Source organism: Scyliorhinus torazame, chromosome 1 (assembly GCF_047496885.1).
Source record: "Scyliorhinus torazame isolate Kashiwa2021f chromosome 1, sScyTor2.1, whole genome shotgun sequence".
In the NCBI taxonomy this organism is placed as follows: Eukaryota; Metazoa; Chordata; class Chondrichthyes; order Carcharhiniformes; family Scyliorhinidae; genus Scyliorhinus; species Scyliorhinus torazame.
Window position 1 is genome coordinate 327,273,705 of NC_092707.1, and position 26,931 is coordinate 327,300,635.

A 26,931-nucleotide genomic window follows, 5' to 3' on the forward strand; every position below is an offset into this window, starting at 1 on the left:
GTCTCAAAAGGGAGCAACATCTGGACAATGCCATCTCGCCAAACGCCAGCTCTCATGGATGAATGCAGGCCTCATCTTGTTACAGCGATATGCCTTCAGACACAGTGATCTGTTATTCTACATCATGCACTAAAAGCTGTGAGCTATGTTTGCATTGATCTCACGGACAGCAGCTCAGCAGGACCATAATTTGATTATTTACAAACACCCATAACCCTGCACTCGTAGGAAACCTCCCAAGTCTACATCCTGCATTGTGTTGACACTTGGGGGAAACATGGCCCAGCCGGTATTGACACAGCAGTCAATACATTTCTTAGATCCTGTAGCGAACTCAGGAGGTGAGCGCCCACATCTCCTTCATAGCACTACACCCTTCAACATTTTCCAACTCATATAGGCCAAATCTTTCTGTCTACCGAAGTCAATAAGTGCAAGCCATGCAATGAGTTCCATATTGAGTTGCATACTGTGCCTTTACAGAAGAATTCCATAAAACACTGCTTGGTGGCCATTCGGGAGCAAAGTGTGATGCTCACAGGTAAATAGTCTGCTTCATCAGAATGGTCGGCATGACGTAGGGATGCCAGCGTTGGACTGGGGTGAGCACCGTAAGAAGTCTTACAACACCAGGTTAAAGTCCTGTTAGACTTTAACCTGGTGTTGTAATACTTCTTACTGTTATCAGGGTGAGCACACAGCTGTGAAAGCACACACTCATTCCCTCTAGCAGACATTTTGAACATCACCGAGGGAAACAAACTTCCATCGTTCAGTATCATGTATGTGGAGAATGGGAACTAAGAAATGGAAAATGTTCCGCCTTAAACATGTAGATGAAAACATGGAGCTGCAGGGAAGAATTGAAGATTATGGTTACTCGACAGTAAGTCCTACTTTTCCCAAAAACTCACTGTCATAAAAGGACATCATTGCATTGGTCGCAACAAATACTTGTTACATCCACAAACTGCAGACTTTAGTACAACAGCATCAGGACATGTTCCCTAGGATACTACTTTCCGGGATGACCACATTGATAGGGTTAAAGATAAATTGTGCCGTTTTTAGGGCTTCCAAGTTAATCATTAACCTTGATGAGAAATTCTCATGATGTCAAATATCATGCTTCAGATCCACGGGTCACTGGTGTATTGTCCAGCCATCATTTTCACATATGAAGTGCATTTGTTAATGTTGCTGATGTGGAAATAAAGGCTAAGATCTGTGATGAGTTTGAGTGAGAGTTAATGGAACTGAGGATCCAGATGGGAGCTAATTAGGGGGGTATGTTTTGGACCTTTGAATGAATGTGGGATCTTGCATCACATTGGTTAGCCATTGAATACCTGAGACTTGGAGAGGGCTGACCATAAATTATATTTCCAATAGTGAAGAGTATATATAGCAAATAGACACCCCTGCCACCATCATGCTTTCAAAGCTTCTTAATTGTGCATTCAAAACTTATTTTTTCTAATACTACCATTATATCTAGGTGCAGCCCCAATATCTACAATGCTGGTGGAGACAGCTTGCTGACTGCCATGCCCTGTTGTTTTAATTGACTTTGGTGAGTGCCCTCTGGAGGCCCGAAGCCTGGAGGACCCTGGCTTTCCAAGGGTCTCCTGCTCTGGAGCAGCCGCACCCTCCTCAGCCTGAGATGCAGGAGTTGTTGGGGTCACTAGCAGGGTGCATTTGGAGTGGCCAGGCACTCTTGCAGTCTGCTGCGTGGATGCCCCAGTGTCTGACTAATGCTTCCCCTTTGGGTGCCTACTGGCCTCTCCCTGACTCCTTGAGGAGAAGGACCACCTGGAGGGAGGTTGCGGTGCCAGTTCCCCTTCTCACATAGCCACTGTTGAAATGCACCCATGGCTAGAGCAATGATGTGCAGGTCCAACCATAAATCCAGCAGAAACCGGTGGACCTGGTTTTCCAAGGCAGCTGCCACCCCTCCCATGGAAATTTCAACGTGCTCACATACTGGAGAAACAGCGATAGATAGAATGTGGATGGACTTGTTCCAATCTGGTGACGGTCCCTAACATCTCTGCCTGATGTTTCCCTACCTATCTCTGCATTTCCAACATTTCTCTCAGGGTTGATTTCAGAGGCTCATCATCAGACTCCTACTCAGAATTGGGCTCAGCCTCCAGCAGTCCTCTGAGTGCCAGAGACTTTCTGTGGACCTGTGTCCATGAAGTGTTACCAGATTGTGAACCCAAGTCTACTCTAGAACAAGGAGCCAGAACTATGGTGCAGGTGAACACAGTGATGGGTGTTCAGCCTTCTCATCTGAGCTGGTCTGGAGGCTGGGACTGAGGCAGTTGCTTGAGGATGGCTTTTACCTATTCTTGCAATAAAGGGAAGAGGTCATTAGTGATTGATGAGGCAGTCACCAATATTACAGGTCACCCAGATACTCTCTGCATGTGGTCCATGTATACTGGATGAACCCTCATTGGCCTGTTGCGGGGAGGCCGATCTCACCTTCTGCATAGGAGTGATCACTCTATCCTCTCCAGGGAGCTCTGCCACTTGCTCCTCGTGGATGGGGAGTGTCCTCAACTCTGGAAACCCCCTCCAGGTTTAGCTCTATCACTTTTTTGTGGATGATCTTGTTTTGTATAAAGACAGGTAGCTTGACTGTGAGAAATATGAATGAAAGAGCAGTTCAAAAGGATACGCACCTGTTGTATCTGCTGAGCACCCTCCAGCAACTGAGTAAGATTAAGTTTCATTTACCTTGGTGTAGTGCAGTAGGTCATTTACATTTTCCTGCACTGATGGCCATGGGTGCTGACCTCCCTGACAATGTCCTCAAGTAGCTTGACTTAGATCTGTTTAAAAGCCTTGGCTGGACTTTTCCAAATTGGCGTTTGGCGGACCGCAATTATAAGTGGGCAGAAAACCATAGGCTGACAGATGCAGAAACCTAGAAATGAGTTTTCTTTTTTCCTAATTGTTCTTGGAGTTTGCAATTAATATTTTAGAAAGCTGTTCCTAATATTGAGCACAATAATGACTGGAATATTGGATTTTGTTCTTGTGAAACTGTGCATGAGCAATATTTGAAATATTCCCTGGAGTTTGGAATGTTCCGGAGCAGTCAATGATTGATTGATTGATTTTGATTGATTTGATTTATTGAATTTTTCTGCAGCCGAGGGAATGTACACAGCACGTACATAGCAGACAAGAAGAATAATCAACAGAAAACATTGACAAATGGTACATTGACAAACAGTGATTGGTTACAGTGTGGAACAAGGGGCCAAATAAAGAAAATACATGAGCAAGAGCAGCATAGGGCGTCATGAATAGTGTTCTTACAGGGAACAGATCAGTCCAAGAGGGGGTCGTTGAGGAGTCTTGTAGCTGTATGGAAGAAGCTGTTCTTATGTCTGGATGTGCGGGTCTTCAGGTTTCTGCACCTTCTGCCGATGGAAGGGCCTGGAAGAAGGCAATGCCTGGGTGGGAGTGGTCTCTGATAATGCTGCCTGCCTTCCTGAGGCAGCGGGAGGTGTATACAGAATCAATGTGGGGGTGGCAAGCTTGTGTGATGGGCTGGACTGAGTTCACCACACTCTGCAGTTTCTTGCGATCTTGGACCGAGCAATTGCCATACCAGGTTGTGACACAGCCGGATAGAATGCTCTCTATCGCACATCTGTAGAAGGTCTAAGAATTGACCTAAGAATGATCTAAGAATTGGTCATGTCTAAACTTGATGCACAGAAATCGATGAGAAAAGTTCAAAAATGCTGCATTAAATTGTATTTTTTTAAATTTGAACTAAGAAAACAGTTTCCGTCACCAATGTTAGCCATCTGTGGGAAATATGATTTAATAAAAGTAACGATTAAATTGCATTTAATGCCGCAGAAATATGTTTCTCTGCCCCCAAACCCTCTTTTAATGCCCTTTTATCATCCATTTATTTGACACTTTTTTATCGTCCTTCCTAAAACGAGATTCCATTGTTATCTGATGAACCTCTGTGAAGCACTTGAGGTGTGTGTTTTCTGCATTTATGGTGGTCTATTAATAGAAGTTGTTTATAACCATATTCCTGGGCATGATGCGCCAGCGCAGTCATTCCACCCAAAACTCCTCCCTTCTAATGGAAAAGTCCGAAGTATTTCAATAGAACCCTACTTCGTCCTACATTACCATCCTCCATTATCAGTTTAACTGTGATTACCTTGCTAGACAGTGCATGTGGATGATGGTTCATGCTACCATTGGCACTTCTATTCTTAATATCACTTGTATGCCTGGAGATATTCTCGGTCCCATTGCCACACAAATAATGTAGCAAAGTGAGCTGAAGTTCAGCCTCAATACTGCAGTTGCATGTTTTGATTTAAGTTAACCGAATCAGAAGAATTGGATTTTACATTTTGACGTCCACATCTCGGCTACTAACAGTTGAATATTAAGCAGCTTGCGACCAATGCTGAAATTTAACACTTTCCTTCCAATCAGAGCACAAGCACTTTCAGTCTGTCATCAGATCATAAACGCCACGCAACGCTCTCGTTATAACCATGCCGGGCCAGAAGGTCATAGATTTTTCAGACTGTACTGTACCATTTGTTTTTCAGTAGACTCCTCTGTTTATTGGACAATGCGCTCAGGGCAGCATTCCCCAGCACCCAAAGATATGATATGTGGTTCGCTTTAATAACCTTGACATGTGCTGCTGCTGATCCTAATTTACAGATCGCTGAGCACTTCTACAGCTCCATACTGCACACATACCCGGCAGGACTGTTCTCTGTCTCTCTCAAGATGTAGATATAACAAGCGGCTTAGACAGACACCCCCGAATAACCTTACACATGAAAGCATTTATTGATGACAAGAAGGTATCTCTGGCCTGTATGGAACGGAATTAGTACTGCTTCTTGTCCGGGAATATTAAACAAATCAAGCCACTCCACCTCTCCAAATAAGGGTAAACCAGATTAACTAGTAAAAACATAAATTGAGAATTTTTCGAATGCAATGTTACATCGCAGCCCTGTTTGCTCTCTCACCTGAATGCAAAATACCCCTGAAGTAACAAGAGGCTTCTGGCCCGGTGTCCAGACCAATATTTATCAACCAAGCTTTAAGCATATCGTGTTCTTTTCATATTTCTTCTTCTGGGAGCTTGCTATGCACAAGTTGACTTCAGCGGTCCCCGCCTTATAGCGGTGACTGGACTTCAACAAATCTTCATCGACTTTACTGCAAAAGGCTCTATATGAACGCAAACCTTCCTTGCATTCTCACCGTCTTTGTTGAGTTCAATGCTTGGTGGAGACCTGCCAGAGGGACAAGGTATCTCTTCAGCATTCAGTTTCCGTAGGATTGCAGTTAGCTTATCAACGGAAACAAAATACCTGGGCAACACAATTGTACCTGATCATGTAGTGATCGGCATGAACTTTGCTGTCTTGCTTTCCGTTCCCGCGTTTATATTCAATTTCGCATCAATTTCTCATTTGCATTGTCATTGGTCTGTTCAAAAGTGTGACTGTCGCTAAAAGGATTGCTGTCAAAAAATGGGAAGAACGGGATCATCAAAGGAGCTCGAAAGAACTAAATCTGCATTTCTGATGGTTCATATAAATGTCAGCCTCTTTCGAAAACATACTCGACAGTAGAACTTGCGATATAACAAAAGCAGAAAGTGATGTATAAACTCAGCAAGTCTGACAGCTTCTGTGGCGAAAGAGAGTTAACAGGTGCTGCCAGACCTGCTGGGTTTATCCGGCATTGTCTGTCTTTATATTTCAGATTTCCAGCATCCTCAGTATTTCGCTTTCATTTCAGAACTTCCAAGATGCTTCGCCGGGGTAATTAGTGAGGCAATTCCACCGCCAGGACAACTGGCGATTCTTAAATGCTGTGTATTTAACAATTCAAATGTCAACACGTACAGAATGGAATAGGTTCTATCCGAGCAGGTTTGTACTTCGGAAATACTGAACACTTGGCTGGCGTGCAACTTTAGTCGAACTGGACATCAGAACGAGTGAATCGACGTCCATGTGACTGTCCGGATGTCTTTATCAGCAATGAAAGGCTTGACGCAATGAAGCTATTTCAATCAAACCTTCAAGGAACCCGGGAACTGTTTTGAGCTCTGAAAATATCCCTACCGTTAACAAATATCAGCATTTGGAAATAGTTTTCCTAATTGGTTTAATTTTACTGTTTTTGGACATTTAATAAAGCAGAAAGCAAGCTTTGATTGAAACCAGCATCAAAAAGACTTCTCTTTAATGGCATTCGCATCATGTAGGAAATAAAGAGCCACAATAGAGGGTACATTAGCAGCAATCAACTATTGCTGATTTATTTGCAATTATATACTAGGGATTTGTGTTTCAATTAAAGGGATAGCAGATAAGGGGCTGCTTTGGCACAGTGGCTAAATCGCTGACTTGTAATGCAGAACACGTGGATTCAATTTCCGTCCCAGCCTCCCGGAACAGGCGCCGGACTGTGGCGACTAGGGGCTTTTCAGCGTAACTGCATTGAAGCCTACTTGTGACAATAAGTGATTATTATTAGTAACACACTGGTATCTATGTTTTCATTGCCATCCATTCATACTCGCCAATTTACCCGACCAATGGTTATCCAGGGTAATGTTTATTCCAAGTGGACCAGAAAAATTCTCGCCTTTTTAGGGATGGGGTTGGGAATTAAAAATAAATTATGGGAAGCTAACACTTGCCTTTAAACCAATCGAATGTATGACTTCACTAGACATCTCTCCTTTTTATTTCTGATATAAAATTAAGCAGTGGGAGGGGAGTGCGGGCTGCTGATAATTTGTTTAAAGTTTTCGGTTACAACAGAGCAAAATGTACCCGCAGATCTCTGTGCTGCTCGGAGCTCCATAAAACCCGTTCATTGCTGTACATTACGAAGAGATATGAAATAGAAACTAGCACGTGATATGCAGAAAGCACTAAATTCGGCACAAAAAAAAGAAACATTTGTTTAAAAGAACTAATTCAAAATCTAATATAAAATTAAACCAGCCCCTCTTTCAGAATGACTGGAACCTAATCATGAATGTGTAACTGCGCACAAGCGAACGCAGTGATTAATTTCAGTTACACTTTACACCATCATCCTCTGCCAAGACCTCTGCCACTTCAATTCGCATTCATTTCTCTGTCAGCGCTTATGAGAGAGATTGTATTTTCTACGCCGTTCTCCCAGTGTAACTGTTATTAAAGTGTGTGTTTGAGGGAGTAAAATGACTTCAGGGAAGGATGACTGAATGGCTGTTCCAGCTAGAGGAGGCTGGGGAACAGGCCGTGGACAATAATCGACTTCTTGCACGTAGACAGGAAAGTGAAATAAATATCTACAATGCAGTTATTATTAAACTAGGGAAGCGGAATTATTCTTTGATCTAAAAGCGAATAAACGAAGAATGAATAACCTTCGCCCCATTGATTTCAAATGGAAGTTATCAAGATATCAGTTCAATCGCCCGGCTAAACGGAAAACTTTGTTGGATTTTTAAAAAATCTTTGTAAAATGTTTCAAGTAAATAAACCAATAAAGGTTATGGAAACTTAGCACTTCGGGGCAGCAAGTCTGTATTGTTCTGGTGTGCAGTCACAGAGTCCCAGTTAGACAGGGGACATGCACTGCCAGTGAGGGCTCTGAGGTGATGGGGGAGAGGAGGGGGAGGGTGCTGCTTTGACCTCAGTGTTGCGAGGAAATCCCTGTGTTAGAGACAATTTCAGTCATAACAGGTGATTTTATTTGGTAAAGAGTCTGCCGTTTAAATGTAATCATTGTCTAGCGAGAGCTTCAACCCGTCCTAAACGAATGGTTCCATGCGCCGTCAGTTTGCAAAGAAGTTTCATTATTAAGGATGTATACGAGGTCCTTCAATTTGTTGACGAGATTTCTTAAAACGATCGAGGGGGCACAGGTAGATTGAAGCCAGGGGCACTTACTTTTTTTTAGATTATCAACGTAAGGCCATCAAAAAAAGGATATATTTTCGCCTGTCTTTTCCCCCCTCTGGGAAACCGAGTACTGTCAACATTCTTGTACAAATATTGAATGACCCCTAACATGGGCAGTTGTTTTTCGCCCGAGTGAGGAAATCGAACCCAAACGCGGGCCAAACGAAAGCGACTTTCACTCGGCGGAATTACTCTTTCTAACACTGAAAGGAGATCGCCAGCATCACAGTGATGCTGCTCTGTTTGGCCTAGTGCTCGAAATGGTCGCGCATTTGACGGGCGGTTATTAGAAGATTGTAAAGTGAAATTCAAGCTGCATGTGCAAAGCGGAAAGCTGCATTTCTCGAGAGGATCGCCCTCTTTCCGGAAAGCAGGAAAGCCCATACTGTTCACGACAGAATAGGGAAAAGCTGCCAGTCTTCGGGGGGACCTCAATCAAAGATATTATTTTCCCACAGCCTGGATCAGACAGCCTTTTATGGCTGCAGTCTTATAGTCAGATAAATCATATTTTAATTTACGTCCTGTAATTCGGATCGATTGAGCTCCCATATACATTTGAACTGATCATTTCGCCTGAGCACTGGGAGAGGACACTATTAATTCTACACCCCACCGTATAGCCTCCCTCACCCTCATCCCTCAAAAGAAAAGGACATCCTCATTGCTCCAGTAACGGGGTGACACCAATCAGTGGCTTCATTTCCCAGCCTAACCCCTCCATTAAAAAAACACAAGTCAGGGTCTTTATGATCTCCTTATTCAAAAATAAAATGACGTGGCTGACAGACACTGATTGATTTAACAGGCTGCTTTCAATCCTTAATAAGTTAAACTCCATACCATTTATGTATCATCAACTTATTTCAGACAGCAAGTGATTTACAGGCTAAAGCTAGTTTCCTATTTTCCTATTGAACTGAATGGGCCAATTAAGCGTGTTTGCCCCGGGTTTCTAAACGGGTGGATATAATGTATTACCAGGTTGGAATAAAACATGTGCATATTGTAGTTGTGCGTGTGTTTATGTGAGCGCTGCCAGAGGGGAGGGGAGGGGAGGGGGAGGGGGGCGCACTGATAAACAGAAAACTTGTATTCAAGTAAACATGTTGGCATTGGATTAAAGATCATCCAACACAGCCATTATACCTGCCCCAAATTAATACTCACAACTTTGATCATTATTACAACCGTGCGAGTGGATCAATTAGCAAGAAACAGACTAGCTTGTAGGCGACAGTTATTTCGCTAGAACAGCATCTAATTCTCAAATAGGTAATTTCTGAAGTTTTGACTGGAATTTGCTAAGTAACAGCCATTGTCAGCAAATATCTAAAATGTCAATTTATCTGCGATTGTACACGTTAACCAGTTATTGTGCAACGGGGGGATTGAAAGGAAAACATGTAATTATTTACTCCCCCCTTCCCCCCATGTTTTTATTCAGTTGCCATAAACGATTGGAGATAGATGTTTGTATTGTTATTTTAACTACAAGACAAGTTTATCATAACATTATTGCATTATTTATACTATGGCTAAATAAATGTAACTTCTCACACATTCCGCGTTTTGTCATGTTTATTAGGTTTTCGTGCTAATGCGATTTTTTGCGTTTGACTGAGAATTCGGATAGTAGAGGCTGTCAGTGGTAAAGGATATTATATAAACCTGTCTTTTGGAAAATATTGGTAGTGGCAAATCTGGTCTACCTTATCGTACCCCAACCGGCAAATTGATTCTGAAAGTGTGCTGACTTTTTGTAAACTGCTACAAAATGGCTAGCTGATTCCCTGCAGGCAGAACTGCCTCTGCCGAGAGTTAAAGGATCAGAGTAAATACAGTCTGTGCTTGAATTATTATCCACACAAATGACTTTTCAAGGATTCCCAAAACTGTGGTTTGTAAATGGAGGTTGCAGTTACATTAGGCCCGACCCTTCAATTTCAGTCATGGAAAATATCAGGGTGAAATGGTCTATCCATTAGCCAGGGGGAAGATGTGTAAAAGGGGAGTGTTAGTGAGACTGCACATACTGCTGGCCTGTTCGCCTCTCAATGTCGTTTGTCGCTGTAACTATTACGTTAGCCCTATCACTCTTACTCATTCACAAATAAGGTAAGCACGCATCGAATTAAAACGATACATTCACATTCCACACAACACATGTAATCGCTGTGCTTTTAATGATTCCAGCTATTAAAAGATATTTGTTGATTCTGTTTAAAGCCTGCGCAATATTACTGGGTGATAGCGCAATGATGAATTTCCCCCCTTCACTGCTGAATCCATTGTGCTCGGACTTGACTTGAGTTTACTCTGGTGTGAAATATTATTGCAAGAGAGAGAGGGAAAAGTTATTTAGCTTAGAAAGTTTGCACCCAGCCAAAGCATTCCCCCATCGAGCCGCTCTAATGCCTGAAGAAGCATTCGATGAATTAAGCGTTGCACAAACCTATGCATCATTAGGACAGTATAACGATGTCACCTTGTCGGGCCGTGGCTCTTTACAGAACCCATTTGTTGAATATCAGAGTCATATCCAGCTGATGAATTACAGCACGAACCTCTTTGGCTCAAAATCTTCTTTCGTAGGCATTCTAATTTAATCCCTTTTAGCCGTTTATGTAAAGAATGTTAGCGGTTGAGATGTAATGCATTTAAGTACTGTACTGCAGAGCCAGTGAAATTTATAGTCTGTGTATATATTCTGGCTCCAGATATCAGCAGTATAATGGATGGCTGTATTTCATGAATCCAAGTATATCTTCCCGGCTGCTAGGAATCAAAAGTCATTCCATTTATGGTGCACTAATGTCTCTTAGTTAATCCACAAGACAGGCAATAAAATTTAGTAGTAAATGTGCTGTTTGATAACAAAGAACTTTTATTGATTATAGAAACGTTCTAAACTAAATAAACCACCTTTTTATTATTATATCTGCGGGCAAACTTTACAGCAGTGATTAAGGCACCAAAAGAGACAGTAAAATCTGTGTAAATAAACTATGAACCTGTTTTAAAGCAAATGTACGAATATTTATAAAACAGCACAGAGAGATATGCTTTGCAAAATTAAATGCATTCATTATTGACACTTTAAGCCAGACGATTCCCATTCCAGATTACATTGGTCAAGTTCCCACTTTGTGACATATATGCGGTTAAAATATTACCTTTTTTTAAATAACAAAGTAAATGCTTATTAGCACTTACATGTAATGTGCTTTGGCAACCTACAGGACCCATGCTGAAAACTTTATTTTGCCTTGGAAATGAAGCGTTTAGTTCAAAATGTCAGTTGTGAATCTTCGATGGGCTAGTTCAGCTGTAAGACCGAACCCGCAACAAATTTTCTCCTGTGGGCACCGCCGTGAGCACTGATCTGAGATCTCCGGCAACTTTTTGTTGAGCTCGGGGAAACTGGGTCTTGATGTTAACACATTATGTGTGTATAATAGGAGCAAAGGTGCACATGGTGAATAGCCCCAAATCACTGTCGCCCATTACTTTATGAAACCGGAGAACACAGAGAGAATCTCGGCAGCAGCTGGACGCTATGAGGAGCTCGGGCTGCTGTAGTTATCAGTTATAGTGCAGTCAGATCAGAAATGAAATTCTTTCTGAATCATTTTAATGTACAATAGTGGGATTACGGAAATACGCTAATTACTTGCGCATGTCGGCACTGGCAACAAATTCAGTTTGGGAAAACACGAAGGAAAATAATGCCAAGATATGTCAATCCTCTGATATGTTTAGATACCGACGTGAATTATTGAAGTATGGAGCATCTAAATGGCCGCAATATGCCATATTTCAGAGCTGCAACACATCGATCAGAAATGCTTATCAGAAATATGTTTTTTTTAATAGGTTTTTTAATTCCAGATGTCCAGGGACTGCATTCCTATTGACCACATACGCCCCCCCCCCCCCCCCCCCCCTCGGGGTATCTATGAGGACACTGATGTAGCTATTTGAAAATGTTAGCTTTTAACTCTTTAATCAAGCAACGCCGAATGTTATAGGATTTATAGGCCTAGTGAGATTCATTATTTATTTCCATGCAGGAAATCGTGACATTTTACCTCGCGGAATATAGTTTACTTTCTGCGTCGATATGTACTCCAGGGTTGAATATCACTCCTATCACGACATGTTCTTTCTGACGCCGCTATAATTAATATCAACATTAATCCAAATTAAAGGTCATTGCTTGGGATGAGGTTTTCAATCAGACATCCGATTAAAATGATGTGGTGTTATCGTGTGTCGATGGCCGTCAAACTTCATTGTTTTTGCAGCTTATTCTTTTAAAGAAAAGCTGAAAACTTGGTCTAATCCCGCCATCTGACCCATAAAACTCTAATGAGTGGTCTGGAGTCAATGATGTGCATTGGGAGCCGCCAGGTGGTCGGTGTCACTGTCATCCCCACATGAGACCCTCCCTCCCCTTTTAACTGGGACCTCGCGGGAAGACCAAGAGATCAATAATCAGCGTAATGGAGCTCATTAGGATGATTACCGGCCACCAGCTTGTGAAACTTCCCAGCTCTTTTACATCCCGACGTTCAGGGATGTTTAGGGAAGAGTCCACTTTCTTCGAGAGTCGAGAGCTCCGTTTGTTTGTGTCCAGTGCGAGGGAGGACAACACATCAATCAAACAAGAGCGTTTCTCCCGCACGCCCAGGGCTTGGCGGCCTTGCAATGACACTTTGTTTATAGCCCAGTACCCAGGCAAAACTCAGCAAGTTAATTACATGTTTATGGCTGGATCCCAATACCTTTGCATCATCCCAGAAAACTGTCACCCACCCTGGTATACGGTGATTATGGAGATACCAATTACCTAAATATATTTTCTGTCTATCAGATAATAATAGAATCCATTACTTTGTGAGGAAATGTTCAAATGGTCGATTGGTCATATTTATATTTTTCATAAAGTTTCTAGATCAACCCCTGTATTATTGATGTGGACTTTAATTTAAAAAGCACCAATAATCATTATTTAGAAATCGTGCCATACTTAAAATCGTTCCAATTTAAATATGCTATAAGAGCTGGGGGAGCATGTGTATTATTCAGCTGGTATAAGTTATTGCCGTGGGTAATGTGCCAGTTTAGTTGCCCCACTCCACCTATCCCGATCATTTGGGAAGTGATGAATGTTCGAACCGCAACATAAATAGACCAGTGGAATCCCGTTATGTCCTTAATGGTGTGATTTCTACTTTCAATGTTCCGGTTAAAACATCTTCTTTGTAAGGTGTTACTGGGCTGTAAATCTTCGGGGGTGTCTGTGTACCAGCTCACTCCATCTTAAGTATATTTGTAATGCCTTCGTGGGGATGAGCGAGATAGATTCAACTATGCCCTGCATTATCCATCGCAGCATTACATGCTAAAGTAATTCCACATCAACCCTGAAAATGACAATTCTGAAAAAGATGGAAGACAAGTATTTGTGTAGCTTGGCTGAATACAAGTTACGGCGTTGTAAATAAACCTTAGACCGGTACAGCCAAACCGCTGCTATTCTGTTAACCGGAAAGTAAATTCGGAATGAGCTTTGCACAGACGGGGTCCAAAATCCTGTGCATTATATCTGAGTGTGATGGAAATGGTCATATGTGTGTATTTAATTAGGCTCTTTCCATTCATTTGGGGTTCCAGCTGTACATATTTATTCTCAGTCGCTTTTACGCCATTGAAGCCGGGTTTGAAATGAGCCTTCAATATTCCTCACAGCCAACCATGCTTCAGTTAGTTAGTAAAATCCAGATAACAGATCGGGCTTGCCAAAACATCAGCTGGGAGTTTATTTAATTTGAATAAATTGCTGTTTATTTTAAAACGTGCATAAAGATTTCGTGTAAACGGTCATTAGTTCTGACGAGCGTTGAACAGCAATAATAAGGTCGTTTATTTACTGAGAGAAGCAAAAGTTGACATTACAGATGTAACAATCTGTCTTGCTGGACGCCAGCCAATCCAGGGGGGTTTAACAGGGGCTGTCTACTATGTAGAGAATTTCTTCGCATCCTGAATGGTTCTACTTTTTGTTCCAGTGTGTCAGATATCGCAACTTCCAGGTGGAAGATTTCAGAGCAGATTTTTAGCCCTAATGGCCTGAGCGAGTACATGTAACCGGGCAAGTAACGGCCATGAGCCGCAGTATTGTACTCCATATCTGACTGTCAGACAGCCTTATAACTGGAGAACTCCTGGGAGGGCAAACGATCCAGGAAGTACTGGCAGGTGTGGGGGAGAAGTTATGTAATTTTCCCTAACTTTGTAAACATCTATTGCATTTTCCACACCAGGAAAACATATTGCGTTTGAGCTGGTGCTTCAGAGTATACAAGCACGTGAAGAAAATTGACTCCATGGCTAATGCTTAACATGACCGCATTGAGGGAGGTCAACAAATGTGGACAATTCTAACGGGGGGGGGGAGGAAAGTTTACATGTCTGTTGACTAAACAACAAATGTGTCGACGAGCTTTTATTTTAGAGGCTTTAGTGGGCTCGAAATCCTTCCATTTCCTCGCGCATCGTTTCAGTATAGGTATTTGTCAAAGAACTAAACAAAATCTATATACCATCAGAACCAAACCAATTTGAACATTTGCCGCTGTCCTAATGAAGGGCCAAGTTAAATACGCTAATGTTACCGAATACTGCGGCGAATGGGATGGTGCGGAGGATTTTAAGGTTGCGTTTTGCCTCAAATCCTGCTTCGCTTCCCTGTACGTATAAAATGGCTATGTTATTGCTTCTGTTGAAAGTAGTTATATATCTGGAAGGCTACTTAACATCGCGGAGTTGTGTTTATGCAAAATAACAGTTAACCTCAAGCCTTTTTTATAGGGCACAAATACTTTGCGATGATAAATCCCTTTAATTTCCCATTATTTTTATAAATGTCGCGTTTCCGCCAAGCGGAATAATAATAACAGTACGGTCCTGTGTAGACAGGCTTGGGTGTGTTTTGGTAGTCTTAGGCTACCTCCTATCATCTACACCTTCACCGAGATTAAGGTTAGGGTATTTAAGTGTGTCCCACATTGAAAACAAGATTCACTCGATCTGTTCTAAAGTGTGACATACTTTGCAATAGCTCTCTGTTAAAATTAACACGGGTCCACTTCAGCTTGTCTATGATCAGTCTCACGTTTGCAAAAAGTAGCAAGTCTCACTCGGGGCGTTTCTCTCATGTCGACTGATTTCTCTTGAAACCCTAGCAAATGTGTAGGCCACAAAACCAGAGAGTCTGTAAGTGGATCGAGGGATTTTATATTCAGACGTTAGAAACTAAACATAATGTCTGGGTATCTTTAAAAAAAATCGTTTTGTGCATTTAATTTAGGAAACGTTCAAAGTCAAGCGTAAGTAGGTGCAGAAAGCGGGATTCAGTCTGGTTTCACATTCACAGTTCCAAACCTTGCTGTCTTCTGTCAACGAGGTGTCAGCTCAGACCTACACTGGCGGCGATCCAAAACTGCCAACGAGTGAAAGTTCAATTTACTCGCACATTTACTGGGAATTGGCCTTCCAAAAGGTTTTATTATTAGATTGAGTTGTGATGTAAAAACATAATCGAATGATTAAGTGATATATCTGACCAATTGCACAGTCCCTATCTGTACTCCACTCCATTAATCTGAGACTCCCAACGCGGTCGCTTATTAAAAAGTGAGATTAACAAAGTCTAAATGTTGCATCTTACATTTAGCTGATGTATCGCTGGGACTCAAGAGGCGATGACTTAAAATCGGTTCCTGAGAAACACTTCACTCTGATTAGGGTCTTCTCAATTTGATCTTGTAAAATTGACAGTTTGTGGTGTCGTCTCATCCCTACACCCGCCGCCCGCCTCATCGTGTAACATCCAAAAGGTGTGGATTTGATTTAAATTTAACAACCAGCAGAAACTCCGCTGTTGGTGCGGTTTAGGCGCGTGGCGACGTGAAGGGTCCAGAGAGGGAGTGCGGAGGTCAGAACTCAATTGATAAAGCGCGGTCCCGGGCTGCAGGCAGTCCCTTACCCCCAATCCCTGGAGCCACATGGTCGCAAGGCGCGGGCCAATTCAAAAACTGTCTAGTAGCAAGCCCCTCAGAGACGGGTGACAGATTTAAAACATACCTATAGAGCTGGGGCTTTAAGTCACTGTTAGTTAAATAGACATGATGTGGAGATGCCGGCGTTGGACTGGGGTGAGCACAGTAAGATGTCTCACAACACCAGGTTAAAGTCCAACAGATTTGTTTCGACTCACCTGAGGAAGGTGCTGCGCTCCGAAAGCTAGTGATTCGAAACAAACTTGTTGGACTTTAACCTGGTGTTGTAAGACTTCTTACTTAGTTAAATGTAGAACATGTTTATCCCGTATTAACGCCTGTCCCTCCCACAATAAGCAACTAGCTAATTGTAACTGAGAAATTGTGTATCTTTTAATGTATTATGTCCACCATGAGAAAAGACCAGAGATTTTAGTTTTAAACAGTACCATCTCAGTCGCGACTAGTGGTGGCATAATTAAAGTTGAATCGTTAACGAACACTATTAATATAGAAAAAACCGTGGCCAACTTTCCCTGTTTGCTGTGCACAATTCCAATCATCTCCTTGGAGAGGGATTGGGGGGGGGTTATTCAAGTCATTTATTTTGATACAAAAATAAAAGGGGAAATTCATGATGTTAAAATAAGTATTAATTTACTACAATTAAATATCGTTAATTGGGTACTTTGAAACTAAACTATATTTCCTAACATGGCAAGCACGATTAAAGAACAACAAGGATTCTCCGCAGAACGAGAGTAAGTATATTAGAAAGTATTTAATAGATTTCCCCAAATTCATGAACGAACGACATTGGTTTGTGGTTTTAGCGTGACGTCGGCAGATTTGCTGAGAGAGAAGTTGCAGAGATCGCCAACAATCACAGTGAAGCGTCCTGAAAACAGTATACCCATTTTATTGGCGGTAGTTCCCATCAGTGCAATCCTTCGAAACACCCGGTATTAAAATGAAACATTGGCCATCATTGCGTGAATAGACTTGGGAAGAGCAGACGGTTACTATTTTGAGTGTTAATGTCGGACGAGAGCGCAAACAAGAGGTGCTGAAAACCTTTCTGTCTGTTGATAAATATGGATAAATCGGTTGCCTCTAATAATCCCGTTGGGTATACAGTAAGCACATGGAAATCAACGTGAAAACATTAAAATCTATAATACAAAAAACATTCACCTCTAAAAGATTTTTAAACAAGTCTGTGATTTCTCCTATCAAACACTGTATTTACATATTTGCAATTTACAGATAGGAATCTGAGAGCACGGTCTATTTCTCATCTTCCTTTCACAACAATATAACTTACTCCTTTCTTCTGAAAAAAAATGTCCTTTACCTCGTGGTAATCCTATTAAAAGGTGGGGGGGGGTAAAATTAGTTCACATTTATAGCACAATTTGCAACGGAGATGCCGGGGCACTTTCTGCTGGCGAGGAGACGCGTTGCTTTAACACGGCAGTACTTAAGGGGGCGAGTCCCGCTCTGATCACAGCGGCCTTGTGGTCGGCACACTCGGTCACCTCGATGTCTTTCTCATTAATGTCAGTCAATTCGGAGTCACTTTTCTCACTCTCACTCTGGCTCTCCCTCACTCGGTGTTCTCCCTCGACAGACGCCGCTTTCTCCACTTGCTCCTTCTCCTTCTGAGCCTGAGCTTCCTTCGAATGTCTCCACTTCATCCGCCTGTTCTGAAACCACACTTTCACCTGGCGAGAGGAGGACAAATCGGGCATGTTTAAAATTAAGTCAATGATTTTTTTTTACAAAAGAGTTTACTCAGCCCCAGAAGGGCATTTTGGCAGCTTTGCAGGTCCATTGACACACACACACACACACGGTGTTACAAAATGCAGCCCTGATTTTACACAAGTTGCGACCACTTCCTCTCTGCTCGGAGCCTTTCCAGCTCCATTGAAGCAGTGTGCTCACAGATTAACAGCTCCAGAAGGGCCACGTTGTACCTCCCTTCGTATGAAAAATACCGCAAGCTGCTAAACTCAAAGCGAGTGTATTAAACAGAGGCCCGCCGCCCTGGGTCAGATTTTAACATTCCAATGCCCACGATGAGCTGTTATATTTTGTGACCAGTTGCCATGCAGTTACATAGGCCGTTTCGCAGTGTCAAATGGTTATTGTGCTTCCAGAGTGCGTGAGAGGGCATTGGAGTAAATGAGAGTTGAAACACGAACCTGTGCATCAGTCAAGCCCAGCATGGCGGCCAGCTGCTTCCGGTCAGGTTTGGTCACATACTTCTGGATCTCAAATCTTTTCTCCAGTCCCTTTCTCTGGAGATTGGAGAAGACGGCCCTGGACCAGGAGCGTTTCCGTTTGTATGTCTGGGGCATGGTGTCTTTCGTTAGCACAGCGTAAGGACCTGCTGGTTACAAACATGATTGTTTAAAAATCGCATCAGTGTTAATGTCTTCAAGAAGTTCTGCAATTTCTGACACAGCAAAATGAAAATACACGGGTCCAACGTGATGCTTAATCTAATTGAAATGAGTATAAATCACAGGCGTTTTTGCTATTTTCAAGGATTGGGCTGTGAGGTTTCTATTCCTGGTTTGACACTTCCAACAGTGCAGGGTGCCTCTTCCTGCTCTGACTCCATAAGTCCTTTATATCTGTGGCAATTGGGTCCTTTTAAAAAATATTATGTAATCATGTCTTTAACACAAAGTAGAGATTTGGGATTACTGGTTTGTTGGGTGGGGGGGGGGGGGGGCGGTTACAATCATGAAATAGGAACTAATCAATGTGATACATCCAACTGGAAAGATTTTTGAGGTTCCCCCACATATTGTACCGAGAGGTGACAATTTACCTAATGCAGCATAATGAAATGAAAATCGCTTATTGTCACGAGTAGGCTTCAATGAAGTTACTGTGAAAAGCCTGTGAAAAGTGTAATTACTGCCCTGAGATTACACACTGGGTTTAGTGGAATGATCGCCTTCCAATATTGAAAGTCACGTCTGAGGCAGATTGTTATTTTTTTGCTGTTCGCACTGGCGAAAATTGGCGAATGAAGACTATTAACCTGGAAAAGAGTCCTGATAATGGTGCTGGGACGAGGTTCTGAAGTTCAAAACTGAAGAAGGCTCACCAAGTCCAGGGTCCAGGGACGCAAAGAACTGGGTGGCGGAGCTCTGCACCGAGAGGTGGACTCCCGCCTGGCGACTCGTGCCCATCAGCGAGGTCAGATCTGTAATGGCAAACGGAGAAGAAGCGAGGGCAAGTTAGCGCGGTGCCGTCTTTGGGTTTGTGTTTAAAGAAAAATCCATTTGAAACTCAGCCTGGTCAATTCTCTAAACAGTCACCAGTCCAAACATCAGTGTGTGTGGATCTGAACTGCACAGGTCTTCACAGCAGCGAGAACGGGAATCCTGTTTCCACAGAGAATGTGGGCATGGGGATTGGGGGAGATACAAAAAATAAATAAATCCCACAGATATTCATTGTACATTTCAGCTCCCCTCACTTGGGCTCTTTCTCCTAATGATCTATATCACCCCCTCGCACAGTTATTAAAATATGATTCCCATAAATACCCCGCCCAGAAAGCAACAACCCCCCCCCCCCCCCCCCCCGCCGTCCCACCGACCCATCCAGATCCCAGGCAAAGGTCGCCGGATTTACATTTTGCGAAATGAGAGTGACTTTGGTGAGAAGTTGTGACTGGTGCTGGAAGTGAAAAGCGAGCTGTCCTGACCCCTACCTCGTAAACTGCTACAGTCTTTGATTTTGAAGTCAAAGTCGGCGGAGAGAATGCGGTCAATGCCGAACTTGAGGTCCTTACTGGAGAGGGCGGGGAGCTGCTGCATCGAGCCGGCAGCGAGGTGAATCCTGGCCGACGAGGAAGTGCAGACGGCTGGGGCCCGTTGGTAGGGAGAGGCCAGCGATAGCCGGGGCGTGAAGCTGCCGAGGCGCTCGGGGGCCACGGGCGTGGGGCGCACAGGGGAGCCCCCGGATTGCAGGGCGTGCGAGCCGCTCAGAAGAGCGGCGGCGGCCGATGCTCCTGACAGAGGCGGCGGGGCGCTCGGCATGTTCTCGCTGTCGCTGAGGTGCAGGATGTCCGCGATGCAGAAGGAAGGTTTCTTCACCGAATCCAAAAAGCCATTCGAGCAATAGGCAGACCAGAGGCTGAAATTACTGGCGTAGTATGGAGCTAGTCCTGTGGTGTACATTGTGCAATCCGCCCTCTGTCCCTTTCCCAAATAACAATTAGGATGGAAACGTGAAAGATACGATCTAAAATAGGCTTGGGGGCGGGATGGGGGTGGTGTTGTGGGGGGCGGGGGAGACTTGACTTTGCAAACTAAAAAAACTTTCCTAAAACTCATCTGCACATTTGGCAGAGAGTTCAAGTAGGCTTGGGAAGAAGTTACCATTGTTCAACTCTGATTGGCTCCCCCGTCCAGCCAGCGCAGCCAATGGCAGTGAGAGTTCCGCAGCTGCTGACCCCTCCTCCACCAGTGCAGCTGTGTCTGAAGGAAATCCAGCAGACTTGGATGCTGCATGCAACATTATTTCCAGGGTATTTTGACATAAGCAACTGCAACAATGAAAGTCCGGAGTCAACGTTTGCACTAAGTTCCTTCGATTAGAATCTGTTTCACGTCGACCCCGCTAAATATCCCGTCCGTTTGTTATTCCCTCTCTTCGTATCATACCTGAGAATTGCCGAGGTTTATTTTGTCCACAAGATATAGCTGTAACGCTTGGTGTGGCTTTAACCAACGATTTTAAAATATACAGGGTTTAGTGTTCATTTACATCGGTGTCAAGCCGTACATTTTGTTTTCTTATAATGGGCAATTGCATCCGATCACGTTCAACAGGATAACGAGATAGTTTTTGTGCTTTGAGCTGATATAAATTGTGACTTTATTGCCCAGGTGCCCACATGCCATGAACGAATTAAAACAAAGATCATTTTGGTGAGGCACTGCGTGCCCGAGGAGATGTATCTCAGTAACGAGTCAGCGCCTTCTGCAGAGGATGGGGAGAGTGGAAAAGTGTTCAGGAAAGACTGCAAATCAGGCTCAAATCACAATTTAACCTGAAATACTCATATCGCAGAGAGGCCTTGGTGTTATTGGAATGTGCTATACGTGAATGAAGCCTCATAAAGAGATGTCATAACCGTGAACGCTCACATATGTACAAACAATATTTGAAAAAAAACAACTGCGCTTTGAATGTACCTGTAATGCTAATCTTAACCTTCCTCAGAGGGCAGACCATATGCATTTTACCCCCACCTCCTGCTTTGTAACACCGTGTTATTAAAAATAACGTTAGTGCCCTGGGTCTGTCTGTAATCCTGACCTTAAACCTCTACTATTGGTATAACGACAATACCTATTGCATAGGCATTATTACCCCGGCTCTCTGTAACAATGGCAAACATTTTGCTTTGTGTGTGCCCAGAACATTGTTAGAGTCGTTTACGTTGGAAACAAATAAAGACCTTTTCCCCTGGACAAGTCTTCAGAGTGCAGGAAATGTCCAGCTCTATTAAGTTCACATCGTTGATAGCCATCCTGTTTTGATGTGCTTAAACGCGAAGTAAATGAGCGGATATGCCTGTTACATTTACTTAAAATAGAACCTGTTTAGTATTTTAGGATACAGCAGAAATCCTTATTTCTTCCGGAGAAAAGCTTTATAATGACTGCTAGAACTTCCGGTTTCAATATTTGTGCAACTTTATCTCGTCTCGCAAGTTGCACTTGTGACGCAAATCCGCTCCAGGACATGGCCAGTGCCACAGCAAGAAGGGGAAATCTGAGGAGAGTGAATTCAACCCTTCTCCTGATTGAAAAGAGAAATCCGATTTCAGCACTGCCCCTTGGAGTCCTGCTGAATTGCTGCAGAATTATAGACCCCCCCCCCCCCCCCAAAGAAAAACACCAGAAATAAACCCCTGGGGAATATCAACAGGCCGCATTTTAATTTAAACTGGACACCCGGGGCATTTTTAAACTTCACTTGCATTTTATTTTTCAAGCGGATGAAATCTTGTTTATTGAAAACCACCTCTCAGATCAGACATCTGGAATGATTAGCAATCCGGACCGCATTGGTGAGACTCAATCCTTATCTAATGCCTGCAATATGAAATAATTCACGGTAGTTGGAAAACGCGAGGAAGTGCCGATGTTCTGTCAATTTCACTGGCCCAGTTTTCGTACCTAATTCAGTGCAGTAAAGCCGACCTATGACATACAACTGCACTCCCATGATTTGACTCCCTCGGCTCCTATTATCTTAAACTTTGGAACACAGTTAGTAGAAGAAGTGGTTTACTTTATACACATGTCATTTTAATTGATGATAATAGTCCGGGATCCTTTCTGCTGGAGCAGTACATAATAATTCCCATTGTTTGGTTTCTTTCAGAATGATTAGCCCGGAAGGCTCTCTTTGGCCCTGATACATTTAGAATATTCCAATGACACCATTCCGGGCCACGAATAGCGAAATGAATCTCTGTTCAATCAGACAGACATAACAATATGGGGAAGAGGATGGAGAAACCGCTCAGCGGGCACTGAGCTACACAGTTGTTTCAGGTGCTGCGAAGCTGTAAGAGGAAATATTTCAGTCACCCAGAGGTCGTTACGACAGTCATGGGACCGTTCTATAAAAAGATAGACATTACACAGCTATTTCATTACCTGGGGTTGAAGGAGGTCGCTATTATTCTCAAGGAAAGTTCTGTTCGGTAAATATTGTTAAATATCGATCATTTGTTTCCAACAGAAATCAGAATCTGCCAACCGCCTACCTGCCCATCCCTTTGTACCCTGGCCCGCTTAGCCCTGTTGGCTAGACGGCTGGTTCGTGATGCAGGGCGAGGCCATCTCCTCAACCCTGCCCAACGTTGAGGTGTGGTGATCCTCAGGTTAAATCACCATCAGTCAGCTCTCCCCATCAAAGGGGAAAGCAGCCTATTGTCATCTGAGAGACTACATTTCATCTAACCGAGTGCTTGTCGATTTATTCTTCTTTGGTATGTATCTGTCTAGTTTTACCAGATCTGCTGCAGATAGTTGTTCTGCTGTAAAGGGTCAATGTTTGGAAATATTTAAATAAACATAGGTAAGAATCTGTAATCTTCTCAATGTTGTATCAGCACCAATAATATTCTTTAATAAATGAACATGCAAGGAGTAAGCCACCAGAGGAGAATGATCTCAGTTCGAGTATACAAATTAACTAAAACATATTTCGGCTAACGGGATCCGCAGTTCATCTGTGTATGTCCTCAAAACAGAAGGCAATGTTTGTTTTCCCGCATGCAAAATTTTAATGTGTCAACTAATTTAAGAAAAGTCGGTCAATTATTTCCCTTGGGATGCGGCATGCTAAAGCTGCAATCAGCTTTAGTATTCATGCGAAAGTGAGCGAAGCTGATGGTTTTTGCAAATGGCAGGGTGTTTCCAGTCCTGCCGCCCTCCTGGCGGGCAGGAGCAGGAAGATAAGGAGAAAGGGGAGGAAGATTGAGAATGAGCTGCCTGACTTACAGTTCCGCACTGCCACCTGTAGGCCGCCCGTGGCCGCGCAGTCCCACTCGCTCCCTGATTCCAGAACGCACCGCCGTCTGCAGCATCTGCTTCGTGTTATGTGGGACTCAATTGATGACACCAAAATTAACCCCCCTCCAAAAACAAACGAAACAAATTTTATTTCAAACGAATTATTGCTGGGTAAATATCGCAGTTTCGCAATTTAATTATTTATTATTAGTAACCTTTCCCAGTTTAATGATAATCTCCTGATAATCCATCTTCTGAAAATCTGGTTAGACATAATGCTCCATAAACGTTCATCAGTACCCCCCCCCCCCCCCCCCCACACACACACACACACGCACACGCACTATGGAATTGGTAAATGTTTTACATATTAATAAACCACGCACCACGGTATTATTTGAGTGGGAAAGAAATGAGAGCAAATGATCTTACTGGAGACGTAGTGGGAGAATTTATATTGACAACACGGATCTCTACTGCTAAAATAACAATCTCTACTGCTATGCAAGTTACACACAAGAGTTGTTTCATATTGTTGCAAGTTTAAAACTTATTCCCAGCAGTACTCAGAGTACACAAGATATTAATTTTCAAAAAAGGTTTGTATTAATTACACTTTAGCTGTTCGACAAATGATCAGATGGACCTAAGTGAAATTCAGCACCTGGATTTTATTGTAAGCAACAGTGAGATTACATATTCAGACTGGTGGGTTTGAGAAGCTTTGATAACATTATTTGTGTGGAAGTTCAGTTAGTCTGGCAGGATGAACCTGAAACATCGATGTCTCTGAAGTGAGCAGCTGTTATAGTGGGCTCCCGGTGGACACCAACCCTCACAGCTCCCATTCAACCCACATTTGAGTGGAAATGTTTTCAGAGGTTGGTGAAGCCAAATGGCCTGAGGTTTGTGATGCTCTTGCAGTAGAGTTCTGGGTGAGACCCCTGTGCGATGGACGCTCCTAGCCGCACTCCAGCACGTGTTCAGTGCCTCACAGCGGCGTGACCATCCGTCAATCGGCCAACCGAGCGCAAAAACATCTGGACGCACCGAGATTTGGTGGAGAGAGAAAATAGAGTTAGCGTTTCCACACCGCATGACTCGGCTTCGGGATTCCCAACAGAAGAACAGTTCCGCGCATTCAAAACGGAGGGCGGGATTTTCCAGCCGGCGGGGTTTTCCGGTCCCGCCCGCGGGTTTCGCGGCAGCAAGGGTGGCATTCAACGGGAAACCCCCGTTGACAACGGCGGAACCGGATGGCTCCTTTAGTTGTCCGCCTCCGCGAAACACGCGGCGGGCTGCACGGAAAATCCCGCCCAAGTTAACTCTACTTTCTATCTCCACAGGTCCTGCCAGACCTGCTGAGTTTTCCCCACACTTTCTGATTTTGCTTCAGATTCCAGCATTCGCAGTATTTTGCTTGTAGGTTGTGTGGAGTTAATCTATTAAACGAGAAAAATCGGTGCTTGGCTCCACATATTGGCCTGTCTCTTTTACCAATGGGAAATAAATCTGTGTGCACACATTTATCTATCATACTCCCACACGGAGCTTGAATGAATATTTGTCAGAAATTGTGACACCTACAGTGTTTTAAATGTTTATTTTCTTTTGTACCATGTATGGGTCCACATGAGCAGAGTGGATGAGAATATACCCCATTTTATTTATGGTTAATTGCATCCCTGTCGATCAGTGTAAACATGGATTTCTGTGCAGTCTTTGGACATTGAAATTTGTAACATGTATTTCATTCACGTTTTGATTCCACCGCCTCGCGGAGTATTTCATAGAATTTACAGTGCAGAAGGAGGCCATTCGGCCCATCGAGCCTGCACCGGCTCTTGGAAAGAGCACCCTACCCAAGGTCAACACCGCCACCCTATCCCCATAACCCAGTAACCCCACCCAACACTAGGGGCAATTTTGGACACTAAGGGCAATTTATCATGGCCAATCCACCTAACCCGCACATCTTTGGACTGTGGGAGGAAACCGGAGCACCCGGAGGAAACCCACGCGCACACGGGGAGGATGTGCAGACTCCGCACAGACAGTGACCCAAGCCAGAATCGAACCTGGGACCCTGGAGCTGTGAAGCAATTGTGCTATCCACAAGGCTACCGTGCTGCCCCCCCTAGCAGATGAAAGGTAAAGATGAGGTACAGAAATTATTTCATGCCGGTTGTTTCTGAGCTGGGCGCAGAAATTTACAAGCCATGCCAAACTCTAAACCCTCCCCACTGCCGCAACTGGGATAGGAGGAGTGTGCAGGTTCTCCAGCCTCACTGCCCCATAGGTCGCAGCAATGATGTAAATGCTTAATTCACTCAACAAAATGGGCAGATGCTTACCTTTGCTACCGCTGGCTTCTTTCAATAAACTCAGAATCATTGATTTATTATTAATTTATTATTAATGGTCAATGAGCATTTCAAATTCCAACACACACTGCAATGGTCCTTCCTGTTTATTCCCTGTTAATTCCCTATTTCTCCTTTTATTTTTGCTGTTACATTTTTGGTATGACACCAAACGATGTCATGTATGATTAATGAACATGTGGCTTTAGGGCAGCCAGTACCTTTAATTCAAGCAGAGGATTTCAGCAGCAGGAGAGATTACTGACAGTCTCTGCTGGTTCATGCTGGAGTTTCAGACTGAGTGGCACCGATGACAGAGATTGGCTGGGACTTAGCAAATGAATTGGCCCAAAAGGCTGTGCTCTGCACTGTAACAGGTGGTGATTGGATCTGACCCCACTGGAAATTGAGAGCTCCAAAGGTTGAGTTTCAGTTTTTATCTTGGCAGCACAGGAAAGGACAGTGTTTCAGTGTTAATGAACTGGCAGAGAGCCTGATCATAGAATCATGGAAGTCCTACAGTGCAGAAGAAGACCACTTGGCCCACCGAACCTGCACTGACCATCTGAACGAAAACCCTAACTAGGCCCATACTCCCACCCCATAATCCCATCCAACCTTTGGACACTAAGAGGCAATTTAGTATAGCCAATGCACCTAACCTGCACATCTTTAGACTGTGGGAGAAAACCGGTGCACCCAGAGGAAACCCACGCAGACACGGGGAAAATGTGCAGACTCCGCACAACCAACCATTTGAGGCTGGAATTGAACCCGGGTTTCTGGTGCTGTGAGGCAACAGTGCTAACTACTGTGCCATCATGCCACCCTTTGAATCTATGTGCAGGCAGAATCCAGAACCGACAAACTCTCCTGATGGCAAAGGCAGAACCAACCAACTATATCTCCAGAAAGATCGAGGCCTAAATGCGAACCTTGAGCTGAAGAC

General features: G+C 43.5%; 1 protein-coding gene across 4 annotated transcripts; it reads right to left on the reverse strand.

Annotated features, from left to right (window-relative positions):
- Positions 1 to 16,819: 16,819 nt before the first annotated feature.
- hlx1 (H2.0-like homeo box 1 (Drosophila)) lies at positions 16,820 to 20,356 on the reverse strand. 4 transcript variants are annotated; one of them, XM_072508342.1, is made up of 4 exons: positions 19,794 to 20,356; positions 19,116 to 19,280; positions 18,265 to 18,449; positions 16,820 to 17,781 (listed from the first exon to the last, which is right to left on the reverse strand). In XM_072508342.1, the coding sequence occupies exons 1-4, from the start codon at positions 20,260 to 20,262 to the stop codon at positions 17,461 to 17,463; spliced, it is 1,140 nt and encodes a 379-aa protein (XP_072364443.1). In that variant the 5' UTR covers positions 20,263 to 20,356; the 3' UTR covers positions 16,820 to 17,460. The 4 variants fall into 4 exon arrangements, with proteins under 4 accessions (XP_072364443.1, XP_072364435.1, XP_072364452.1 ...); XM_072508334.1 differs by having other exon boundaries at positions 18,265 to 18,452; XM_072508351.1 differs by having other exon boundaries at positions 18,265 to 18,452; positions 19,182 to 19,280; positions 19,794 to 20,353.
- Positions 20,357 to 26,931: the final 6,575 nt, after the last annotated feature.